This window comes from Homalodisca vitripennis, chromosome 1 (genome assembly GCF_021130785.1).
Source record: "Homalodisca vitripennis isolate AUS2020 chromosome 1, UT_GWSS_2.1, whole genome shotgun sequence".
Lineage (NCBI taxonomy): Eukaryota > Metazoa > Arthropoda > Insecta > Hemiptera > Cicadellidae > Homalodisca > Homalodisca vitripennis.
The window spans coordinates 62,957,983-62,978,227 of NC_060207.1; the positions used below are offsets into that span (position 1 = coordinate 62,957,983).

The window sequence follows — 20,245 nt, forward strand, 5'->3', positions numbered from 1 at the left end:
ATAGTTAGAAATGTTCTATTGCACTGAAATCTTTCTGAAACAGTCATGACAGTTCTCTATGAATTTTTCTATTACAGAAATATGATTGTTCTCTACTGGTTGAGAAAGGTTGCAATGCAATAAAAAATCTTTAATTATGTGTACTTTTAATGTGTTCTTACTATCAGTGGACCCTAAAAGATAGTTTTCAAGGTAAGTCTGCTGATTTTCGTATCAACTAGTAACAATCCCTGGCTTTCAGGCCTATTAATTCAAACCTATGTAACTAAATGAATAAAAATGTTTGAATTGAATTAAATTTAAGAATACTAAATCCAGCACCTGAAAATAATCATTAACTAAGGCTTTTACACCAAGTGCTCTAAATTTCTAATGAAACTTTTAATTCAGAATATATGACAGTTCCACTATTATAGACTAGAAATTAAAATCTTCAAAGAAGAAAATCCACTAAGATCTTACGTATACAGGCAATAAAAGAAAAGTGTATTTTCATGAACTTTTTTATTATAGTTTTATATAATATTAATAGTTAACAAACAAGAACAAAAAGATTACAACATTGTAAAAATATAAATCTGTTAAAAAAATCATATTGGGATAGGTTTAAGCCCTTGACTGCAGTTTAAAATTGTATATTAATAATAAACCTATTTTAGTTTATGGATCAACATTAAAAATAATAAATTGGTGTATAACACCAATCTTCATAGAACAGACTAAGGAATAACACTCTTATCCTATTAGTTGAAAAAAATATTTCATTGTGTTGAATTATGAGTATAATGTAGACACAATTATTATATGAAAAACTTAAAAATCATTTTCGAATAAACTGTAACATGCTACTAGTTTAGCAACAGCAGCTTCTAGCATCTTTGTGAGTTACATTTATAAGTACATTACAACTTTATAATTATTTTATTGTAATAAATCTATTTTAAATTTGTAAGAAATAGTAGCTCTCTCAGTATACGTAAAGCAGCTAAAAAGCATTTAAAGGCACTAAATATTTTAATTTCACTTAAATTATTTATTGCTTGTTTACATAAAAAAATATGTATTCTAGATATGAAATTACATTAACAGAATGTTTAACTTCAGTGCAACAAAGCATGGATAAAATGAATAAAAATATTTGTACATAACAAAATACATATACTATTAAATTACAATTAAAACTAAAACTATTAATTATACAGTAAACATTACAATGACAGATTCGTAAACTACACAAAGAACACTACTGGGACAGTGGCAGCACGATTGAAAAACAGCAAGGCACGCTCGAAATTTTTGACTGTTTGAAACCAACTACAAAGAAATTGGATTTGTAACATTAAAGTTACTTTAAGCTAATACACAATGAATTTTTTTAACTATTGGAATTAAACTACAAAACGTATTCTCTTCTCAATTAACGGAACATTCAGCACATTTTCACTTTAATATCAAAGAGAAGTTGGATTAAATAAATTACTTGCACAATCACAATACACAATAAATTAAAATAATGTAAGCTATAAAACAAGAACACATTACAACAAGCCTATACATATTTCTAGGTAGTGTATAACATTTTAAAATCCCTAATTTCTACTTGATTTCAAACAGAGTTGCAGTCAATAAAAAAGGCAAGATTAATCGCACAATAATGCAATGAACACAGCAATACAGCACCTTTGTAAAATATGCAATAATTGACTTCTATCTACATTAAAATGTAAGCTTTACGGTGGTTCAAAAAATATGCTGTTAAGTTACCATTATCGTCTGCAAGTTAATAAGTTATTATAATAAACAGTGGTGAGCTGAATCCTGCAGAGTTAAGCACCAGTTACAATATGATGTAATACATTGAATACATTCAAAGACCCCTATACAATAACATTATCAACTGTGTAAGATTGAATTTTTGGTAAAACATAAAATAACAACTTGATACAAATGTATCTGTTACAATTGGAATATTCTAATATGTACAATATATATATATATATATATATATATATATATATATATATATATATATAGAAAATAAGGATTAAAATTAAGATTAAACCTTTGAGGACTGCCAGACCAATTCGTTGGCCTCAATGGTTTTTGCAAGAAAAAAAACTACAGATTAATCTGTTGCCCCATGACACCCATCACCACTTCTTTTACAATAGGTATCTGATTAAAAACTCCTGAGAAATATTTGTTTTTACTGCAAGCATTACAATAGGCCAAATAAAATATCATTTTGGGAATCAGCTCAGCACTCTTTAAAACTTTTCTTTTCAGAAAAAATATCTTAAGTTTTTCATTAGCAATGATTTGAAAATTTGCTAGATTTGGCATGTTTTATTTGATACTAAAACTACCTAAAAGTTCTAATTGTTTATCAATTAGCTTTTAAAATATTTATATTCTTAAATTATCAGTTCCAAAATACAAATCTAAGAATCTTTTGCATCTATGCATAAATTTTAAAGGCGATTGAAAAGTAAATTGTTCCTTATGTAGAAAAATATAAATAATGTAGAACAACCCAAAGCACAAAAATCTGAATATTTTGGAAAATGTACTAATGGTTAATGTTAATTAATGGTTTTCATAAACTTAAGTAACATGTGCTCTTGGTCATTAAATATTATACTACTTCAATCACCTGACATTTTTAATATTATAATACTTACTCCTATAATAAATACCATGGCAGTCCAATACTGGGCATTGTTCTTTGTACATTTGTAACTTATTCTATATACATTAGCTAATTAAATTCTGGTTTAATAAATTCTTAACATTATGTTGTACAGTGTTTCATCATCTTCTACTGTTTATTGATCATGAACAGTTCTAAATCTATTGTTGTCTGCAAAAAATGTTTAATTATACAGACATTTAATGAAATCTCTGCCATTTAATGATTTTCTATGTAATGTAAATACATGTCTAATTTAACAGTTTTTAATTTTCCTCAGACATTGGAATTTGAAGAACATGTTAGACATAAAAGAGCTATACATTTAATTTCTGAAAACCTGCTCTATTGGACTGATGACAATTATGTCATACATAAGTGATTAATACATATTCACAAAAAGATACATAGTTATTTTTTCATATATTTTGTCTAAATTCACAAAACAAAATAAAATTTTCAAAAATGAGTCTAATAATATAAATATATTTAGATTTTTTAAATTGAAAACAAATAAGAGGGGGTTTACCTAATTCAACTTTGTAAGTGAAAACAAAAAAATGTTTGAATAAAATCTATTTATACTAAAATATCAGGTATTGAATCTTATTCATATGAGTATACATTCAGCTTTTACCAGTTTTAAATTATCAAGGAACAGGGACAAATATTTATAACTAAAAAATTATCCAAAGTTATTTATTGAATAGCACTCCACAAAGAAACATAGAATATTTTGAATTAAATTTTTAATTGTTTATTGAACGTGGTATTTATTACAACATATACACAACAGTAATTAATTGATTAGTTAATGGATTATTTCCGTCTCTAACTGAGATTGTCTATAACTAAGTTCGTAGTAATGTAAGACTACACAACACCATTTTAATCAGTAACTAATTGACACTAATTATTGACAACATTAATTAAATTCACATTTATGGCAGTTAGCTGTTAAAATTAAATGTTAAAACTTAAATGATTTTGTAAACACATAAATATTAAATTGACAACTGTATAGAACAAAATGTTATAGAGCTTGTAATTTGGATATTTTTGCCAATAAATATTCTTCCCTCAAGTGCACAGTGAAATTATTGTATAAATTCATATTCTGAGGATCAAGTAAAGGTAATGAGCACATTACATTGTTAATCAGTGGCCGTTTAAACATTAAATACAAGAAAATGTCCTATTTTGAGGAAGATTTTCTATAAACAAATTGATTGATACACTTCAATCTTTAACAAGTTACAAGATACAATCCTATATAATATACCCTTTGTAATGTATCAATATGGATGATCCATCTTTTGTGATTCCAACAAAGTGGTTTTACCTCGATGAACCAAGAATAAAATAATGTAGGTTTTTGTGTCCAAAGCAGCAGAAAGCAACTTAATCACCTCTTTTGTTTCCTGTTTCATTACTATCTGTATTTGGTACCCTATGATCTATTTGCTTACCTCAGCAGGAAAATTGACTTCCTGGTCATAAAGTCAATAACTGCCTTTATAAAGCTTTATATATCCTATCTATAGTTTATACTCTCCAGAAAGAACTACTGAATATCTTTAAAACAACAATGGTGGATAGTTTTGATACATTGCTTAAAAGCAATATTAAAATTAATTCAAGGAGTTTTATATGCATACACACACACACACACAGGCAAAGGATGAGTAAAATCTTTAAACTAGTAAAAATATTGCTATAATTTTCACTGTGCACTTACAATTTATCCAAAATTTAAATTAGCTCAGCTTTCATTTTTACCTCAACACAATCTTTTAAATCCTTAGCTGAAAATTTGGTTGCTTAAAATCGAGATTCTTTGTCGTTCACATACAGGAAAAGGTCAGTTACCGCTTCATCTTATCCAGAATGGGCAGCACCATGTCGAATGTGGGACGTTTCCCCGGGTCCTCATTCATGCAGATCCGGATGAGCTTGGCGAGATGGGACGATATCCCGGGAGGAATGGTGATCCTCAAACCTTCCAGGGCAACCTGATCAGAAGTAACAGTCTCAATATGTGGGAGATATAGGTTAAGCAGTAAGAATATTTTTCACTTTGATCAGTCAATTTAAAAGGAGCTCATCAATCAAATTGTAAGGTGTACTAGATTGATACATAGCCTCTAGATCAACTTAACTTGTTGATGCAAATAATTCTAATTCTATTAAAAGATTGGTAATAAATACCATGGTCGGGACACCTTTATTGATACATGACTCTCCTTCTCTGTCAGTATACAATGCACATATTTTAAGTAAGTACCATTTTTATTTCTGCCTCTGCAGCACAGTGGTCGGTGTTCCATGCTCAATACTGTCTACCTTCATCTGTTAGCAATCCACACACACGATTACAGCAAAATTCAATAGTTTTACACCTGTTAATGCATATTTGAAATGTCCCCATTGGGAATTCCACTGACTGTAAAATATGTACTGTTATTTGTTTCTTGGGGCTAAAGGTGTGAAAGCACTTGAAATTCATTATCAGAATTGTGAAGAGTATGGAAAAAACATTATGAGCGTTGGAATGACTTTCACATTGGTAAGAGATTTAAAAGATGGCCAAAAGAATGTTATTGATGAGAAACGAGAGTTGTCAACTCTTACTGATCACCAAGGATTTGGTGCAGAAAGTGAATGATTTGATGGAAATGAGCATGCATTTAACAATATCTTCATTTTAAGAAGTATTATCTGTGACATTTTTATTGTAAAACATGTTTTGCTGTATGACAATATCCGCTCACATGCGGCAAAACAAACTCAAGATATAATCACACAATTTTCCTAGAAACAATTTGATAATCCCACAAATAACCCTAATTTAGCGCCCAGTGACTACCATTTGTCTTTTCATAAGAAGAACAATCTTTAAGGTCAGCACTGCAATGACAATAGCATCAAAATGATCTCATTCACTAGCTATTAAATCAGATAGTAATCTTTTATAAAAACAGTATACGAAAGGTTGTTATTAGATACGATAAGTGCCTTAATATTTATTCCAATTATGTAGAAAAGTAGATAAAATAGTGGACTTTCATATAAAAATGTGTGTGTGTATATATATATATATATATATATATATATATATATATATATATATATACATATATACAGTATATATATATAATACATCACATATAATTTGATAAACATATAATGTGATTTCAGTTACTGATACAAACTACAATCAAATATAGTAAATGATAAATTTACTGTTCGTAAACCAAAAATAGCTTAAGTCAGAGAATTAAAAAAAACTAACTTTATAAATGCAAATCTGGTTCTTTTCTCCATTCTAACACTGCTTCATCTGTCATATGAATATGAGTTAGTCCCCCTGGAAATCATGGAAAGGACATTCTTCAACTACATGGCCCATTGTCGGAGTTTCGGCGGCTCCGCAGTCACAAGATTCAATAGGAGCCTGATTCCTCCTAAACTACCAAGACCCATTCCTAACCACCTCATTACAAATTCTATTCAACAATCCATTTCCTCTGAGAGAGTTGCACACCACCCACTATTTCTGTTTGGGTGAAAATTCCTTTTTTTTGGTAACTAGAAGTTGTAGGGGTGGTTGTCTGAACTGCAGCCGTGTTCTGTAGTGCGTGAGGTCCTGTAAAATAGACAATTTGGGGTTCGACAAAATTTTGTCATATTCTCTTGGTAAGGCCTCTTTGCAACATATGGCAGAGGATACGATATTACTAAGTATTGGGAGCCTAGGAAGAGGAATAGGTTGTTAGAGTGTCACTTGCTAACCCTGTCCCTCATAACCCTGTCAAGTTGTAGTCAACTCCTCCAGTATTTAAACTGTTTAGTCAAACTGGGAGCAAAGCATTCACCTGCAGAATAGATCAGTGTCTAATAGTAATAATAAAATCTCAAAAGTATTAAGGTGTTTAATATCAAGAATTATATTATTGCAGAAGAACTATTGCATAAAACCATCATATGACAAGAGACAGAGCTGAGGTACGCAGAACTTGTGTGTTGGCTCTCCATGATGATCCAGCTAGATTTTGTATTATGTTGGCTCTGGTTCTGTCTTCACCTGCAGTCTTTTGGTGGATTTTAAATGTTAGTGAGCGACACTCAAGTCTTTAGAGTCTAAGAGGATAGTTACCTTCAGTCCAATTGGCAAGACATGTGCCACTATTATCGTTGGAAGTATAAATCCATTGGCTATGATGATGTTAGTTTCCCAAGTTGTCTCTCTGTTACAACATTAAGTTTTCAACATAAATGGTAGGTTGGGTAAATGCCACTGCATGTTTGGCAGCTTGTAAACTTTACTGTAATTATTTGAGAAAGTCCAATGGCCAATAAAAAGATTATCAGCACGGCTTTTGCAGATTGTTGACACTTAATTTATGTCCCATAAAACAAACATTGCTATCACATGAATTCTGTGTCCAATAGCTTACACAAACCTGAATCCAGGAATACTACCTCTTGAACTTCCTTTGCTCATGACATGAGTTACTCAGAGAGTAAGGATCGATATCAACCTAATGTTCTAAAAGTAATTGACTTAGACATTCAGACCTGCTCTAACCTTTTAAGTTTAAATGATACATTCAAAACAGAGCCGATATTATTTACGTCAATCTGGCCCTTCGAAGAGCTGACTGGTTTGGTTGTGGTAAACTGATTTAGTTGTGAGGTAACAGGTGCTCTATATAACTGTCCCTACCACATTGCTGTTCTCATCTATTATATATTTAGCTACAAATGTGTCTACATCTATTTCAATGGTTGTAAATTAATTAAATTTTGATGTTATTCCTAAAACGGTAACGAAACCTGTTGCCTGATTGTTTATGTATATAGTGTCTCTGTGAACTGGGTACATAGTTGTTTTTGTTTTGTTATGTTGCGCAAGAGTAACAACAAAATCAATGCCATTTAAAGTATTCAATTTTAAACTGTAGTCTGTGATGGAGTGTTATTCCAAAAACATTGAAGAATATTTACAGATATTTGCTTTACCTTCATGCCAACTTCCATGGGAGATAAATCAGCGAAAGGCACTTCCCGAGTAGCCAGCTCCCACAACAACACAGCAAAGCTCCACATATCACTGGCTTCCAGGTTTATCTCACTTGGTTTCTTCTGCAGCGCTGCAAGCATTCATACATTTGTAAAGTAATGTATGTAACATCCGGTCATTTCATTGATAAGTAATTATAAGGCATAGGTCTATTTATATTTCTTCACATATTTACACCATTGTTGATATCTTTAAAATAAAAAAAATCATTGCCTATATAAAAGTTTTAAATTTAGATTTTCAATTTCAAATTCTTTGTTTCTTACCATCTGGAAAAGTAACATGAACAAATATCAGTTTGGACAGGATTACCAAATTGTAACATAAATAGTTATCAATAATAGACTATTCTGAGTTTGATGTAGACATGGTTTATTTTTAAATTTTGTAAATATCGCTGATTTTATATGTGAAGTTTAAATATCTGATGATAATAATAATAGCACAGAACAACACATGTGGCACTGTTGTGTGGTATGGTCATATCTGAATTATGGTTTAGCAAATCAACATGACATTACAGAATTATTTTTCATGAGAATTTCTACACTCGTTCAAATTCAAACAAACAATGATCCCTCTGACTTACAAATAATTAACAAGACTCCAGTTACTTTCAATTAATCAGATGAAGTGAAGAAAAATATTGTAATTGTGAACTTGACACAATGAATATGATCCCCAAGTATAGGTCAGAGTCAGTGACTTCAACGTCTTTGCCAAACTCATGATTAGCTGTGTATCAACTTCTGAGCATTTGTCACTGGTTAATATGACTCATATTTGCCAAAATCATTCAAAGCTGTTCACTTTACTGAGTAAACCAATTTCAAAAACATGCATCTACATTACTTGAGTGACACTTTTATGAATATCAAAGTTTTAGACAATAGACAATATTTAATTGCACGAGAAAAGGATTACAGGAAATATTTATGTACAAGCTGTAATTATCTCAACTAATCTATTTTAAATCCTCAAATAATCCTAGACAATATGATTAAACTACCCTCTGGTGACATCCAAGCGGGGTAGTAAGACCGTCCTTTTTCTTGGAAAGAAAATTTTGCATCTGCCATATTAATTCTGGCCGTCAAATCTTCATCAATCTGAAATAAAAAAAAATAAATAAATCAACAAAACATAATGCTACAAGGCATAAAACTAATATCAGTAGTTTGCACACTTTTATGAGGGTGGTTTGATAAGTCAGTGACTTTTTGAATAAAACACAATTTTTCTACAAATCAACTTTTTTGTATATAAAATAATTTTTTAGTTCTATATAAGTTAATTAGTCCAGCATTTGTCTAATTTTTTTATTCCTTCCAAATAATAGGTTTTCTCAAGGCTTTCAAAATAGGAGTTTGTTTCAGTAATGACTTCTTTATTCGACCCAAATCTCTTACCGCCCAGCCATTTCTTTAGGTTTGGAAACAGGAAATAGTCACAGGAGGCTAGATCTGGAGAATATGCTGGATGGGGTAGCATTTCTTAGCCCAATTCATGGATTTTTGCCATTGGGACTATACAACGTGCATTGTCTTGATAGAACAGCACTTTCTTCTTCTTCAAATGAGACCGTTTTTGCTTCAAATCAACGTTGAATCTGTCTATAAGATCTGAATAATATTAGCTGGTGACCGTTTTACCTTTCTCAAGGTAATCGACGTGAATGATACCCTGTGCATCCTAAAAAACTGTGGCCATAATCTTGTTGGCTGACAGACTCATCTTAGCCTTCTTTGCTCCATTTTCACCCTGAACAACCCACTGTTTCGATTGTTCTTGGTCTCTGGAATGTAGTAATGGATCTATGTTTCATCAACAGTTACAAAACAGTGCCAAAACTTGTCCAGATTATGGCTGAACATCGCTAAACACCCTTTTGAAATGGTCACACAGTTGCGCTTATGGTCGAGTGGCACCCATCTCGCAGAGTTTTTTCGTGTCCTAATATTTGTATAAAATGTGATGGACCTGTTTAGTTGAGATACCTGCAGTATGAGCCCACACACGCACTTTCATTCTCCGATCGTCCAAAATCATTCCATGGATTTTATTTCATCATTTCTGGCATGATCACTTCTTTTGTGCGACCTGAACATTCGGCATCACTAGTGCTGGTACAACCAACCACAACGGAACTCTGTAAACCATTTCTTAACCATAACTGAAGGTGCGGAGTCCCTATAGTAATTACCCAGTCTTTTCTTAGTCTCAGTGATGGATTTTGTATGTAAAAAGTAATGGTAGATTTCAGTTGACTGCAGCACTGTTGCCTTTAAAGTAACTGCGGGGGAAATAAAAAAAGTCACTGACTTATCAAACCGCCTTTGTAATTATGATCAAATTAAACAATGTAATAGCTTTCTTCAATTTTTTAGTAGGTACATCTAAAGCTTGGAATGAAATGCACTTAATAGAAAGAGTCATTTCAATTCTCAAATTTTTAGATTTTGATATATGTTGCTCTGAGGTGATATGTGACAGGGACTGACCATGACATGACGACTGTTCAGCTGATAGCGTGGTGTTAGTCTCTCAAGACTGTGGAGGAAGGCCATCCCGCGTGCCACATCCACAGCAAACCGCAAGGCCTGTGCTGAGTCGACTACCACACCAGCACCCTCATGCAGCAGTGTGAACAACGAACCCCAAGGCATGTGCTGGTTGATCACCACCAGGTTAGGAGGAGAATTGCAGCAACCCACCACTGGCAGCACATTGGGATGTGAGAATATCCTGCAACATCAGCTTCACTTGTATGGAAATTCATCACCAAATCAGTGATTTAAAGATGTTTGTTCAATAAATAGAATTACATTTTTCTATCAATTTATTTATTTTGCTTTCTTTGACACTGAACTCAACTTTAAAAAAGTAAACAAAATTAGTCTAGGATTCAAGTTTTTTATTGGCGATGGATGATTTGAAAAGATAGCAGGATTCCAGATGTTTCGCTTTATTACATGTTACACTTATTATTAAACACACTACGTTCTGAGGATTTGAATATATCCTCTTAACCTAGTGTAAAAAAATTTTACTAGGTTAACACACATAAAATTTAAAAACAGAGTTTGAACTCATTACAGCCTAACTGACAACATAAGATTTGTGCATAAAAAATATCAAGCATATAGGTCTCAGTCCAGACTGGTGACAAGTGAATGGTAGGAGTACAGGTCAGAAGCCTTTGGCCTTACATTTTAGTTCTAGATCTCAAAGTCTAGACTATTTTCCTCAAGAAAGTGTTACAGTGACTATTGAATTGTGTAAAAAAACAAGTGAAGATGAGTGACTAATGACCTCGCAATGGAAGAATTTTCAAATCAACTAACAATAGTGTGTGTGTCAAATTCATTATTCCTACTTCAAATTAAATAAGTATAACCTATTTTATGTATTTAACTTTGTTGAAAGTAGTAGACGACATTCCAATTAACTAATACTCCCTATAAATTCAAAACACACAGATTACAACTATAAATATTTACAATATTGAACAAGACTAACAAGTTATATTTTTTAACAAGAGTTTTTCAAAATTTATGGAACCACCTTCCAGTTCCGCTCCACATCAAGAAAGAAGTCCTTCAAAAACAGAACAGGCATAACTTCAAATGGGTAATATAAAAACCTTTCATAATAAAATAATTCATTTTCTGTCAGTGTCATTTTTTAGCAGGCTATTTAAAAATATCTACAGAATTGTAAAAGAACTCGAACTCAGTTTCAATTAATCAAGCTTATATATGATTAATAATATTTTCAAAACAGAAATGAAAAACATTGATTTATGTACGTAGTTAAGAAATGCTCCTGTTGTCTACTAGTCAATAAATTCTAATTTTCTTTGAACACTAACATTAAAAACTATATAATTATTATAAATTAATTTTGAATTAAGCTTACATCAAAAAAGAATATTAAAAGGTTAAAAATTTGGTATTCTTTCTGTGTTTAGTTTCAGCTCACTATGTAGTAATTTTGTATAATAATATGACAAATCATGTATAATATAATAAGTCAAAAAATAATTCACAATTATAGGTAAACAAAGTAGTGATCAATCCAAACTCATTGAGACAACCTATATTCAAATTATATAAGCTCAAAATTGAGACAAAATAAAAAACAAAGCGATATGTCAAGAGTTTAACACATTGAACCCTAAGCCTATAACATCAAATTTAATCAGTATACTGGCTGTTTTTTGTGATTTTAAACAATTTTTTTAATTTATTATGAAGACATTATTTTAACCTAACATATTATATATCAAATTAAAGAGGAGAACACACAGTTTCAGGAAAAGTGCCTTTTTATGATAAAATAATTATTTGAACAAAATTATAAAGCAAACAAAGTTATGGAAAAAATAAAATTTGAATAATTGTAACTTTGCATAAACGTTTATTTTTCAACCACCTAATGTTCTATAAATGTGTTTTTGATATAAAATTAACATAAAAGAAAGAAAGTATTCATGTTAGTACTAATGGAAGGCCTATCATAACCATACTCAGCATCATTCACGTCTTGATCATTAGGCCTAACCTCAAAGTCTGGATCAGGATCATTGTCGTTAAGAAACTCACCCTTTCAAACTGAATCGCAGATGATCTTTTATTATTATTAAAAATACGATCATCCTCCTCCAAATCATGCTCAGAATCTGACATCATATCACGTATCATGTACACCATTATTTTGTCTAAATGATTACTCATTTTACACAATGAGTTTTTACACAATTTAAACTAAACCATTACTAAACAAACATTTATCACTTTATTCAGTAACAATGGAACTTTGTTTATAAATAACAATGCTCGCATCACTTGTGTCGTTTACAGCTGCACAACTGTTACTTGTCAATCAATCAATCAATCAATCTTTATTTACATATACATAGAGTATAGTATTGCGTCAAAAACATTACATTGTAAGAAAAAACACAGGTTTACATTTACAGACATACAAAAATTTTACTGTACATAGGTAAAAAAGTGTTAAATTTCAAGATTATGATATAACATCATAAAAGTTGCTATAGTTTCTTGTTTTGTCAATGGGTTCTCCATCTCCAGTTCAGGAACTCTCGTACTGTGTAGATGGATCGGTCCAGTAGCCAGTCTGTCAGTGAGGTTTTCAGTTTTTTCTCAGGCAGGCGATTGTAGAAGGTGGCTCCTTTATAGGAAGGCTTCCTCTCATATAGACTAAGGTGGTGAGCATCAAGTAGAAAGTTGTGTCTGTACCTGGTGTTGTAAGAATGCTGTTCTTCCATTCTAGTTTGGCCCGATTTTACTTTAAAGAGCACGGTTTCAAGGATGTAGAGTGAGGCCACTGTCAGTACTTTGAGCTCCTTAAAAGCCTCTCTGCAAGAGTCTCTGGGGCTCAGTCCATTCAGAGTTCTTATTGCTCTTTTTTGTATGATCAGTACTCTTCGCAGATTTGTTGATTAACTATATGCCGGCTTATAACCAAACAAAACACAACACACCTCTACATTTAAAGTGAGTATTAGTGAAAATCTATAGCGAAAGAAGGAAAATAATGTGTGGCAAACAAAAGATAAGATTCAGTATGGAACAACTATAATGGTTCATTAACCCTCATCTCTTTTTCCTTCCCATTTTTATTTTGACATGAATGGTTGATTGATAATTTACTTTGAATTACATTTTCTTGTTATTTATTTATTTTATTTACTTTTTATGGTACAACTAGTTAACAGCACTTTTTAATTATTATTTAGTATACACTGTTGACTCACCTTAGTTTCGGAAACTCTTCATTGAAATCACGGGAGATGCGAGGTGTGCAGTCGCGTACAGCCAATATCTTAGCAACAATGTCATTCTTCTGCCAGCGACCCCGCCATGTCTCCCCACTGGGGGACACAGCTATACGAGTATGTAGAGCCAGGTCAGAAATGTTGATTCCCTTATGGCGAGACAGAGTCGCATCCCCTGGTAACACACACCACATTATCCCTTTTGATTGCTTTTATTGAAATTGGCGTTATGTTCATATATTATAGTTTTAAAATCAAATCTCTGTACATCAACATAGGACCTAATAAACTATTTTTTGTAATGGCTATGCACCTACCTGTAGTGGTAGCCCTTGAGTGGGTACATGCATAAAATCTTTAGGTAGACTAAAGTTATCATTTTAAAGATTTAAAGATCTTGAAACAAAAAATATTTAAAAATCAGTTCAGTAACTTTGAACAAAATGGAGGGCATTTTAAGAGTTTGACCATTTCTTACTATAGGGATAATATCATTTTCACAAAACTTTTATAAAAATATGAATTAAAACTTGAATTTAGATATTTAAACCAGAAATTATTATGTTGCAATATTAATTCTCTTTTATTTTAACCCTCATGTTTCTTTTAATTAACTATTTTACATATTACTTATACTTATATTTTTATTTATGATGTATGAAATTTACATACACATCATACATGATGTATGAAACATAAATCTAGTTAATTATTTGGATAAAGATGTACAGTACAATTAGTAAAGATTTGAATATTGTACCTCAAATGGTTCGTGAGATATATTGAATCTATTCTTGAAAGACAGGAAACTGATTGAATTAAAAAGTTCACTTCAATCTGGAATACAGTGAAAACATTTTAAAATATACCTTGGTACATAAAGCTATTAATGTGTTGATACTTTACATATGAGTTTATTTTAATTTAATTTAAAAATTTGTATGTGTTCTTTCATAAATTGAGTGCATTACAGCATACATTTTAGACCTGTAAAATAGTAGACATTTACTAACCTAGACCAGTCAACAATAGCCTACATTAAATTTAATAGCAAACAAATGTACAAGCAAGAATAGCAGAACTTGTATTTTATAAACAAGGTTGTTTGATCTATCATTAAAGTAAGCTGATTCTGAAAACCTTTTCAGGTAGTTTATTAATTTCTTTTAGGACAAACATATTGTATACAATGATCAATATACAAATTGACTTGTACAAAACAGGGTTATTATTGGTAATAATGTAAAAATATAGACAAAAATAATTATTAACCAGAGAGCAAGTTTGACTAATTTTAACCCAGTGCAACAACCAAATTCCACACTAAAATACATATAAGATTCATGAAATGAGATAAAGATAACTTATTATAAAATCAAATCAAAACTACTTACTGCTTCTTGTTTTAAGTCCAAGCCAGCTTTGATCTTTGAAATTAATTTTTTTCAAATCCTGGCCTGTCTCAACAGCTAAATCTGAAAAATAATTCAAGAATAACAATTAAAATTTATAAAATACATTTTATTCTTTTAAAGTAATACTATGTCACAGACAACTTATTTAACTTCTAATGTACATTAGACATGTTTTTAAAATAAAAGTGTAAAGTTTACATGTGTCAACTTTCTACCTTTTTATTATAATCTTTATTACACAAATTTTATAGTTGATTTCAGAAGTGAATAAAATATAGTTTGTCCTCACAGCTACAAGCCAATTGGTTCTATGAGTAATCTAACTGCCCAGTATTTGATTTTCTTTGAAATAAATTTAACCCTTTTAATGCCAGACATTTTTTCAGTGACCATTCGAAAAATGCCAACCTGTTTTCAAAAAGTACATGCGAAGAATGCCAGGCCCTTTTTCCATAATTGACAACTATTTTTAAAAAATGTATAACTTTTTTATTTATTGAAGGAAATTATCCATTGAGGTGTTGTTTTTTATGTCATAATGTGAAGTGTTTGAAACAAATGAGTATTAAAATTTTTACAAATTTATATAATTTATATTTGTAAAAAACAAAAAATAAAAAAACAAAAACTGTAAAAAAAATTAGTTTGAACATATAAAGGTACCTTTATTATTAGCCTTAACTAAAAAGTAGTTACTGGCAATTGTACTATATTTAATTGTTAACACACACACCAAATTTGAAGAACTTGCCTTGAAAAATAGTGAAGTTACAGCGTTTTATTGAAAGCCTTGTAAAGTCCACATTTTACAGTAAAATTCAGTAAGACATATTTTGGTCAGTTTCATTCAAAATCACTTTATTTACACGTGTTGTTTAGCCCAATGTATAAAATTGTTTGTTGAAATAATAAAGAAAGTAGTTTACATAAAATTAAAATTAATTATTTACAATATAGGGTACATAATTTAAAATTTTTTTAACACTTGTGTTTGCCGAAGCACAAAGTATGAATCCCCCTCTTTTACTCATGGTCAAATCTATTTACAATAATCACAAAACTAATAATAATATAAGCAAACAAAATAAACAAAAGAAAAGCACGAATAATTCCCATTAAAACATAACCTAGCAACAACGTATTACCACAGAAACCAGACGCTCACTGAATGATTGGACGTAAATGAGGTTGAAAACAGCTGATAACGTCATCACATGTTGAGTTTGTATCAATAGTAGTAGTGTCTAGATACAGTATGCAAAGTTTAGTGGCATTTTAGTCAATAATTAAAACTACAATATAACAAAAACCGGTCGAGCGCCCCCAGCGCACGTCGGCATTTCTCGAATAAACAGTGACGAGCGCTCGCGGCGCACGTCGGCATTAAAAGGGTTAAATGAGTTTAATTGATACATTTGATTTCAAACCATGATGGACATGCTTACGTTGAATTCGTCAATCACCAGGATACTCCATGCTTAAATATATCTTCACAATAGAATCCTAAATTTCAAACTGCAATAGTATGGATTTATTTTTCAAAAATATTTAAATTCATAATTTACAGTTAATGGAGTAATTAATTTGAAAATCACAATCTTTTAGAAGTCAACTTGGATTTCAAAAGAAAAATATACTACTTTTACAGTTTTTTAGTGAGATAAATAAAATGAATGTAGTTCCTTTTAAAGAACAGCAAAAGTTATGTTTTTTCTTCATGTAATCCAAATTAACTATAATATTAAGGTTAAATCCGTTTGAAAATAAAGATAGTTTTGCTTCCTATCTCTTGATTTTTGTTGTAAAACTATATGTATAGGTTATTATAGAACTTCCCTTCAGTATAAAAACATACAGGTTATTACAGAACTTTTCTTCAATTTAAACACAAGTATTATCTCTCAAATGTTATGAAACTCTGTGTACTGACCATGTAGCCGCTTGGCAAGAGGGCCACGAGCCTTATCTAATGGAGTATCACCATCCTTGTTTGCCAGCGACGCCAGAGCCCCTTGAGCTATCAGATCCTCAGCCAACTGCTGGTAGCCCCAGAAACACGCGTAGTGCAGTGGAGTGTTACCATGTTCATTTGTGAAGTTTATGTCTGCACGGTTACGCAGTAACTGTTACAAAAAATATGGTTCAAAATTACTATAAGCACAACTTAATTATTATCACCCGTACAATAAAATATTAAGCTCTGGTTTCTGAACTCACAGCCTACAGGAAATGTATATGTATTCCTTCTCAACCTTTAACAGAAAAATCTGAATTTACCATAATTTTTACTTTCTAGCCTACCAGACTGCATCAATCTAAAACCTGTAAATAAGACTAAAACTTAAACTACAAAATAAACTAACAAATAAAATACTTTAAAACCTATTAATCTCTCACTATATTAGTACATACATTTTCTATACTAGTACAATGTTTTAAGTCTATCATTCCTGATATTTTTTAAATGTTTCAAAAATAACATTTTTATAATTTATTAGATTAAATTACTCCTGGGCTCTGGCTAATCTGCACATTCGAAGGAGCAGGTGCCAGCCTCGGTAAATTAACAAAATCTGCTCAACTAAATCTATATTATAAATTAATCATTTTAAATAGCGGTTAATAAAATTATATGCTCAGAATAATGGCTTTAAGAACTACACAATAATACCAATGCCATATTTTTTTGAACCGTTGGATCAAGAATAAAAGTTAAGATGGTAATTTAATAACAAATTTTTTCATTTAATTCTAATATTTCATACTCAAAAACAGTACACTTGTATCTTTTATAAGAATTTAGTCTTAATTGGATCAAAATTTGTTGTTGTCAATGAATTTTCAAAATTGCAGTTTTGTTGAAAAGCACCAAAAACCTATATATATATTTTTATTCTTAACAACATAAAAACTTAAAAGGTGTTTATAATTTTATATGTATAAAACCAGAAATAGATAGGCAAATTTATAATGTAACTCCTCTTATTGTAACTCTACTAGTCAGTTTGTGATTAATGATCAAACTTGGGTATTTATACATTTTGATCCGAGAGTAGGCTTGAATTACAAATACAATTTTTTACCCACTTCTGAAGTATTAAACCTCATGTGGGTAAAAAGATTATGAGTGAAGAATTAACCAACCCCTTGGCTGCCACACCAATGTTAAAATGGGTGAATCCATTTTTGTGTATAACTGACAGGCCTGTGTTTTAAAAGTCCAATCTGTCTTATTATAATTCCTGACATCTATAAACTGTTGAAATAAAAATCCTGACAGTGTTTGTTTGAACTAAAATAACTTGGGAGTAGCATTACTTTACTACTAATGTACCTTAATACTAAACTATGAAACTATTACCAAAGCATTCTATATTGTTCATGTCCAATTGTGCTATCAACATACACCACTGTTTAACATGAGTTCTGAAAGTTTATAACTTGATATTTTGTCTTTTCTGTTAAGTGTTTTTGTCAGTATGTCAATGACTAGTAGAAGTAGTGATGAAGATTTAAAATTATTGTTTTATAGAATTACTTGGTTCTGAGATAATACAACTATTCTGAAGTACTAATTTGATTCTTTGTTTGAAGTCTGTTTTTGATGACGGACGGATTTTGAGGGAAACATGATTTTTCGAAACATTTGCCATTGTTCAGTGATACAATACAATCAGTAACATACGTTTTGAGATGTGCAAATCCAGGTAAATGCCTAAACTAATGCATGACTAAACTCTAGCTAAAGTTGTAAAACCATATTGTATGTCTATTCTATGTACACTAAGTCTAATACATGCACTTAATAAAAACATAACACTACTTATTAAACCTGAACTACAGACTACAGTTCACAATAGGTCTGTACCCACAGGCCAACCAAATAAAACTGACCAGAGGGTAATAGTAAATGGCGATCGCCACGCCAGAAACAAGATGGCAGAAAAAAAAGGAGGAACCATTAGAATTGGCAAACAAAGCAGCCTAATCTCGACTGATGGTTGACTGATTGGTTGGTCTGCCAATTTAATGCATGTTGCCTCTATTAATTTCCTTTTAAAGAAATGAAGTTCCCGATATATTATGTTGGCTTCATCCTAATTCATATGATGGTCTTCGGACTGAACAATGGTGTGCAATTTTTTACTTTTCTGTTAGACCCTTTCTTGTGTTTTCTTTGTGTTCTTTTATCCTTACAAATAAGACGCTTTTTTGGACTTCCACTTTCATTATGAGGCGGATGGAAGGAGAAATACTATAATATGATTCAAAAACTCATTCAATTCATTGTCTCCATGAGGAGAAATAACAAAGGTATCATCCACATACCTCCACCAAATCTTCGGTTTGAACTGAGCTGAAGCCAAAGCTTTTTGCTCAAATACCTCCATAAAGATATTGGCGAAAATAGGAGACAGTGGAGAACCCATTGACATCCCCTCATCTTGACATAAAATTTGACCCTCAACTCAAAATAACTGCATTAAGTACATAGTTCTAACAGTTTCATAATTACTGGCAGGGGAAGTTTAGTTCTTTCCTTTAATGTTTGGTCTTCTTTGAGACGTGATTCAATGATTTTGAGAGTTTCTGGAACAGGTACATTTGTGAATAGACTTTCAACGTCAAACAAAACTTACTATTTTTTTCAGTTTGTCAACTTGATTTTGACTTCTCTACAAAATACCTGGAATTTTTCATAAAAGAGTCAGTTTTTCCTACTAATGGCGTTAAAATGTCCAAAAGGACTTTAGACAATTTCCTGCAATGTGAATCACGAGAACTAATGATGAGCCGGAGAGTGATGCTAGATTTGTGGATTTTGGGAAGGCCATACATATGGGGGATTTTGGAATGGTGAGGAGATAATTTAGATCTAAATTTATCTGAAAATATACTTTATATTATCTTGCTACTTTAAGGTATTTGCCACTTTGCATTCAAATGAAACAATCGGGTCATTATTTAAAACTATATATTTTACCATTATTTAAAGTTTCCGTAATCTTTTCTTTATACACTACTGAATCAAGTACACCAGTAACGTTGTCTTTATCGGCTATTAAGATTTTGACTTTCCCAAGGACCGACATGGCCTTTTTCTCCTCTATTATCAAATTAGGTTTTGTGGGAGGAATTTTCCTGAGCAAAAGACTGGCCTCACAACGAAACCGGTCACCCTGTTCCTCAGATAATTGTGAGACAGCAGATTTGATTCCAGTTACGAAATCCAGTGCCTTTACCAATTTTTGTGC

At 31.2% G+C, this 20,245-nt stretch overlaps 1 protein-coding gene across 1 annotated transcript in view; it reads right to left on the bottom strand.

The window, feature by feature from the left end:
• Positions 1 to 491: 491 nt before the first annotated feature.
• Positions 492 to 20,245, bottom strand: part of LOC124362992 (integrin-linked protein kinase) — a 29,034-nt gene continuing 9,280 nt past the window's right edge. Inside the window, exons 3-9 of the mRNA XM_046817990.1 lie at positions 16,921 to 17,113; positions 14,970 to 15,050; positions 13,555 to 13,750; positions 10,274 to 10,517; positions 8,782 to 8,881; positions 7,712 to 7,842; positions 492 to 4,701 (exon numbers count right to left, since the gene is read on the bottom strand). Coding sequence (XP_046673946.1) covers positions 4,555 to 4,701; positions 7,712 to 7,842; positions 8,782 to 8,881; positions 10,274 to 10,517; positions 13,555 to 13,750; positions 14,970 to 15,050; positions 16,921 to 17,113 — 1,092 coding nt within the window. The 3' untranslated portion in view covers positions 492 to 4,554. The remainder of the gene's footprint in view (positions 4,702 to 7,711; positions 7,843 to 8,781; positions 8,882 to 10,273; positions 10,518 to 13,554; positions 13,751 to 14,969; positions 15,051 to 16,920; positions 17,114 to 20,245) is intronic.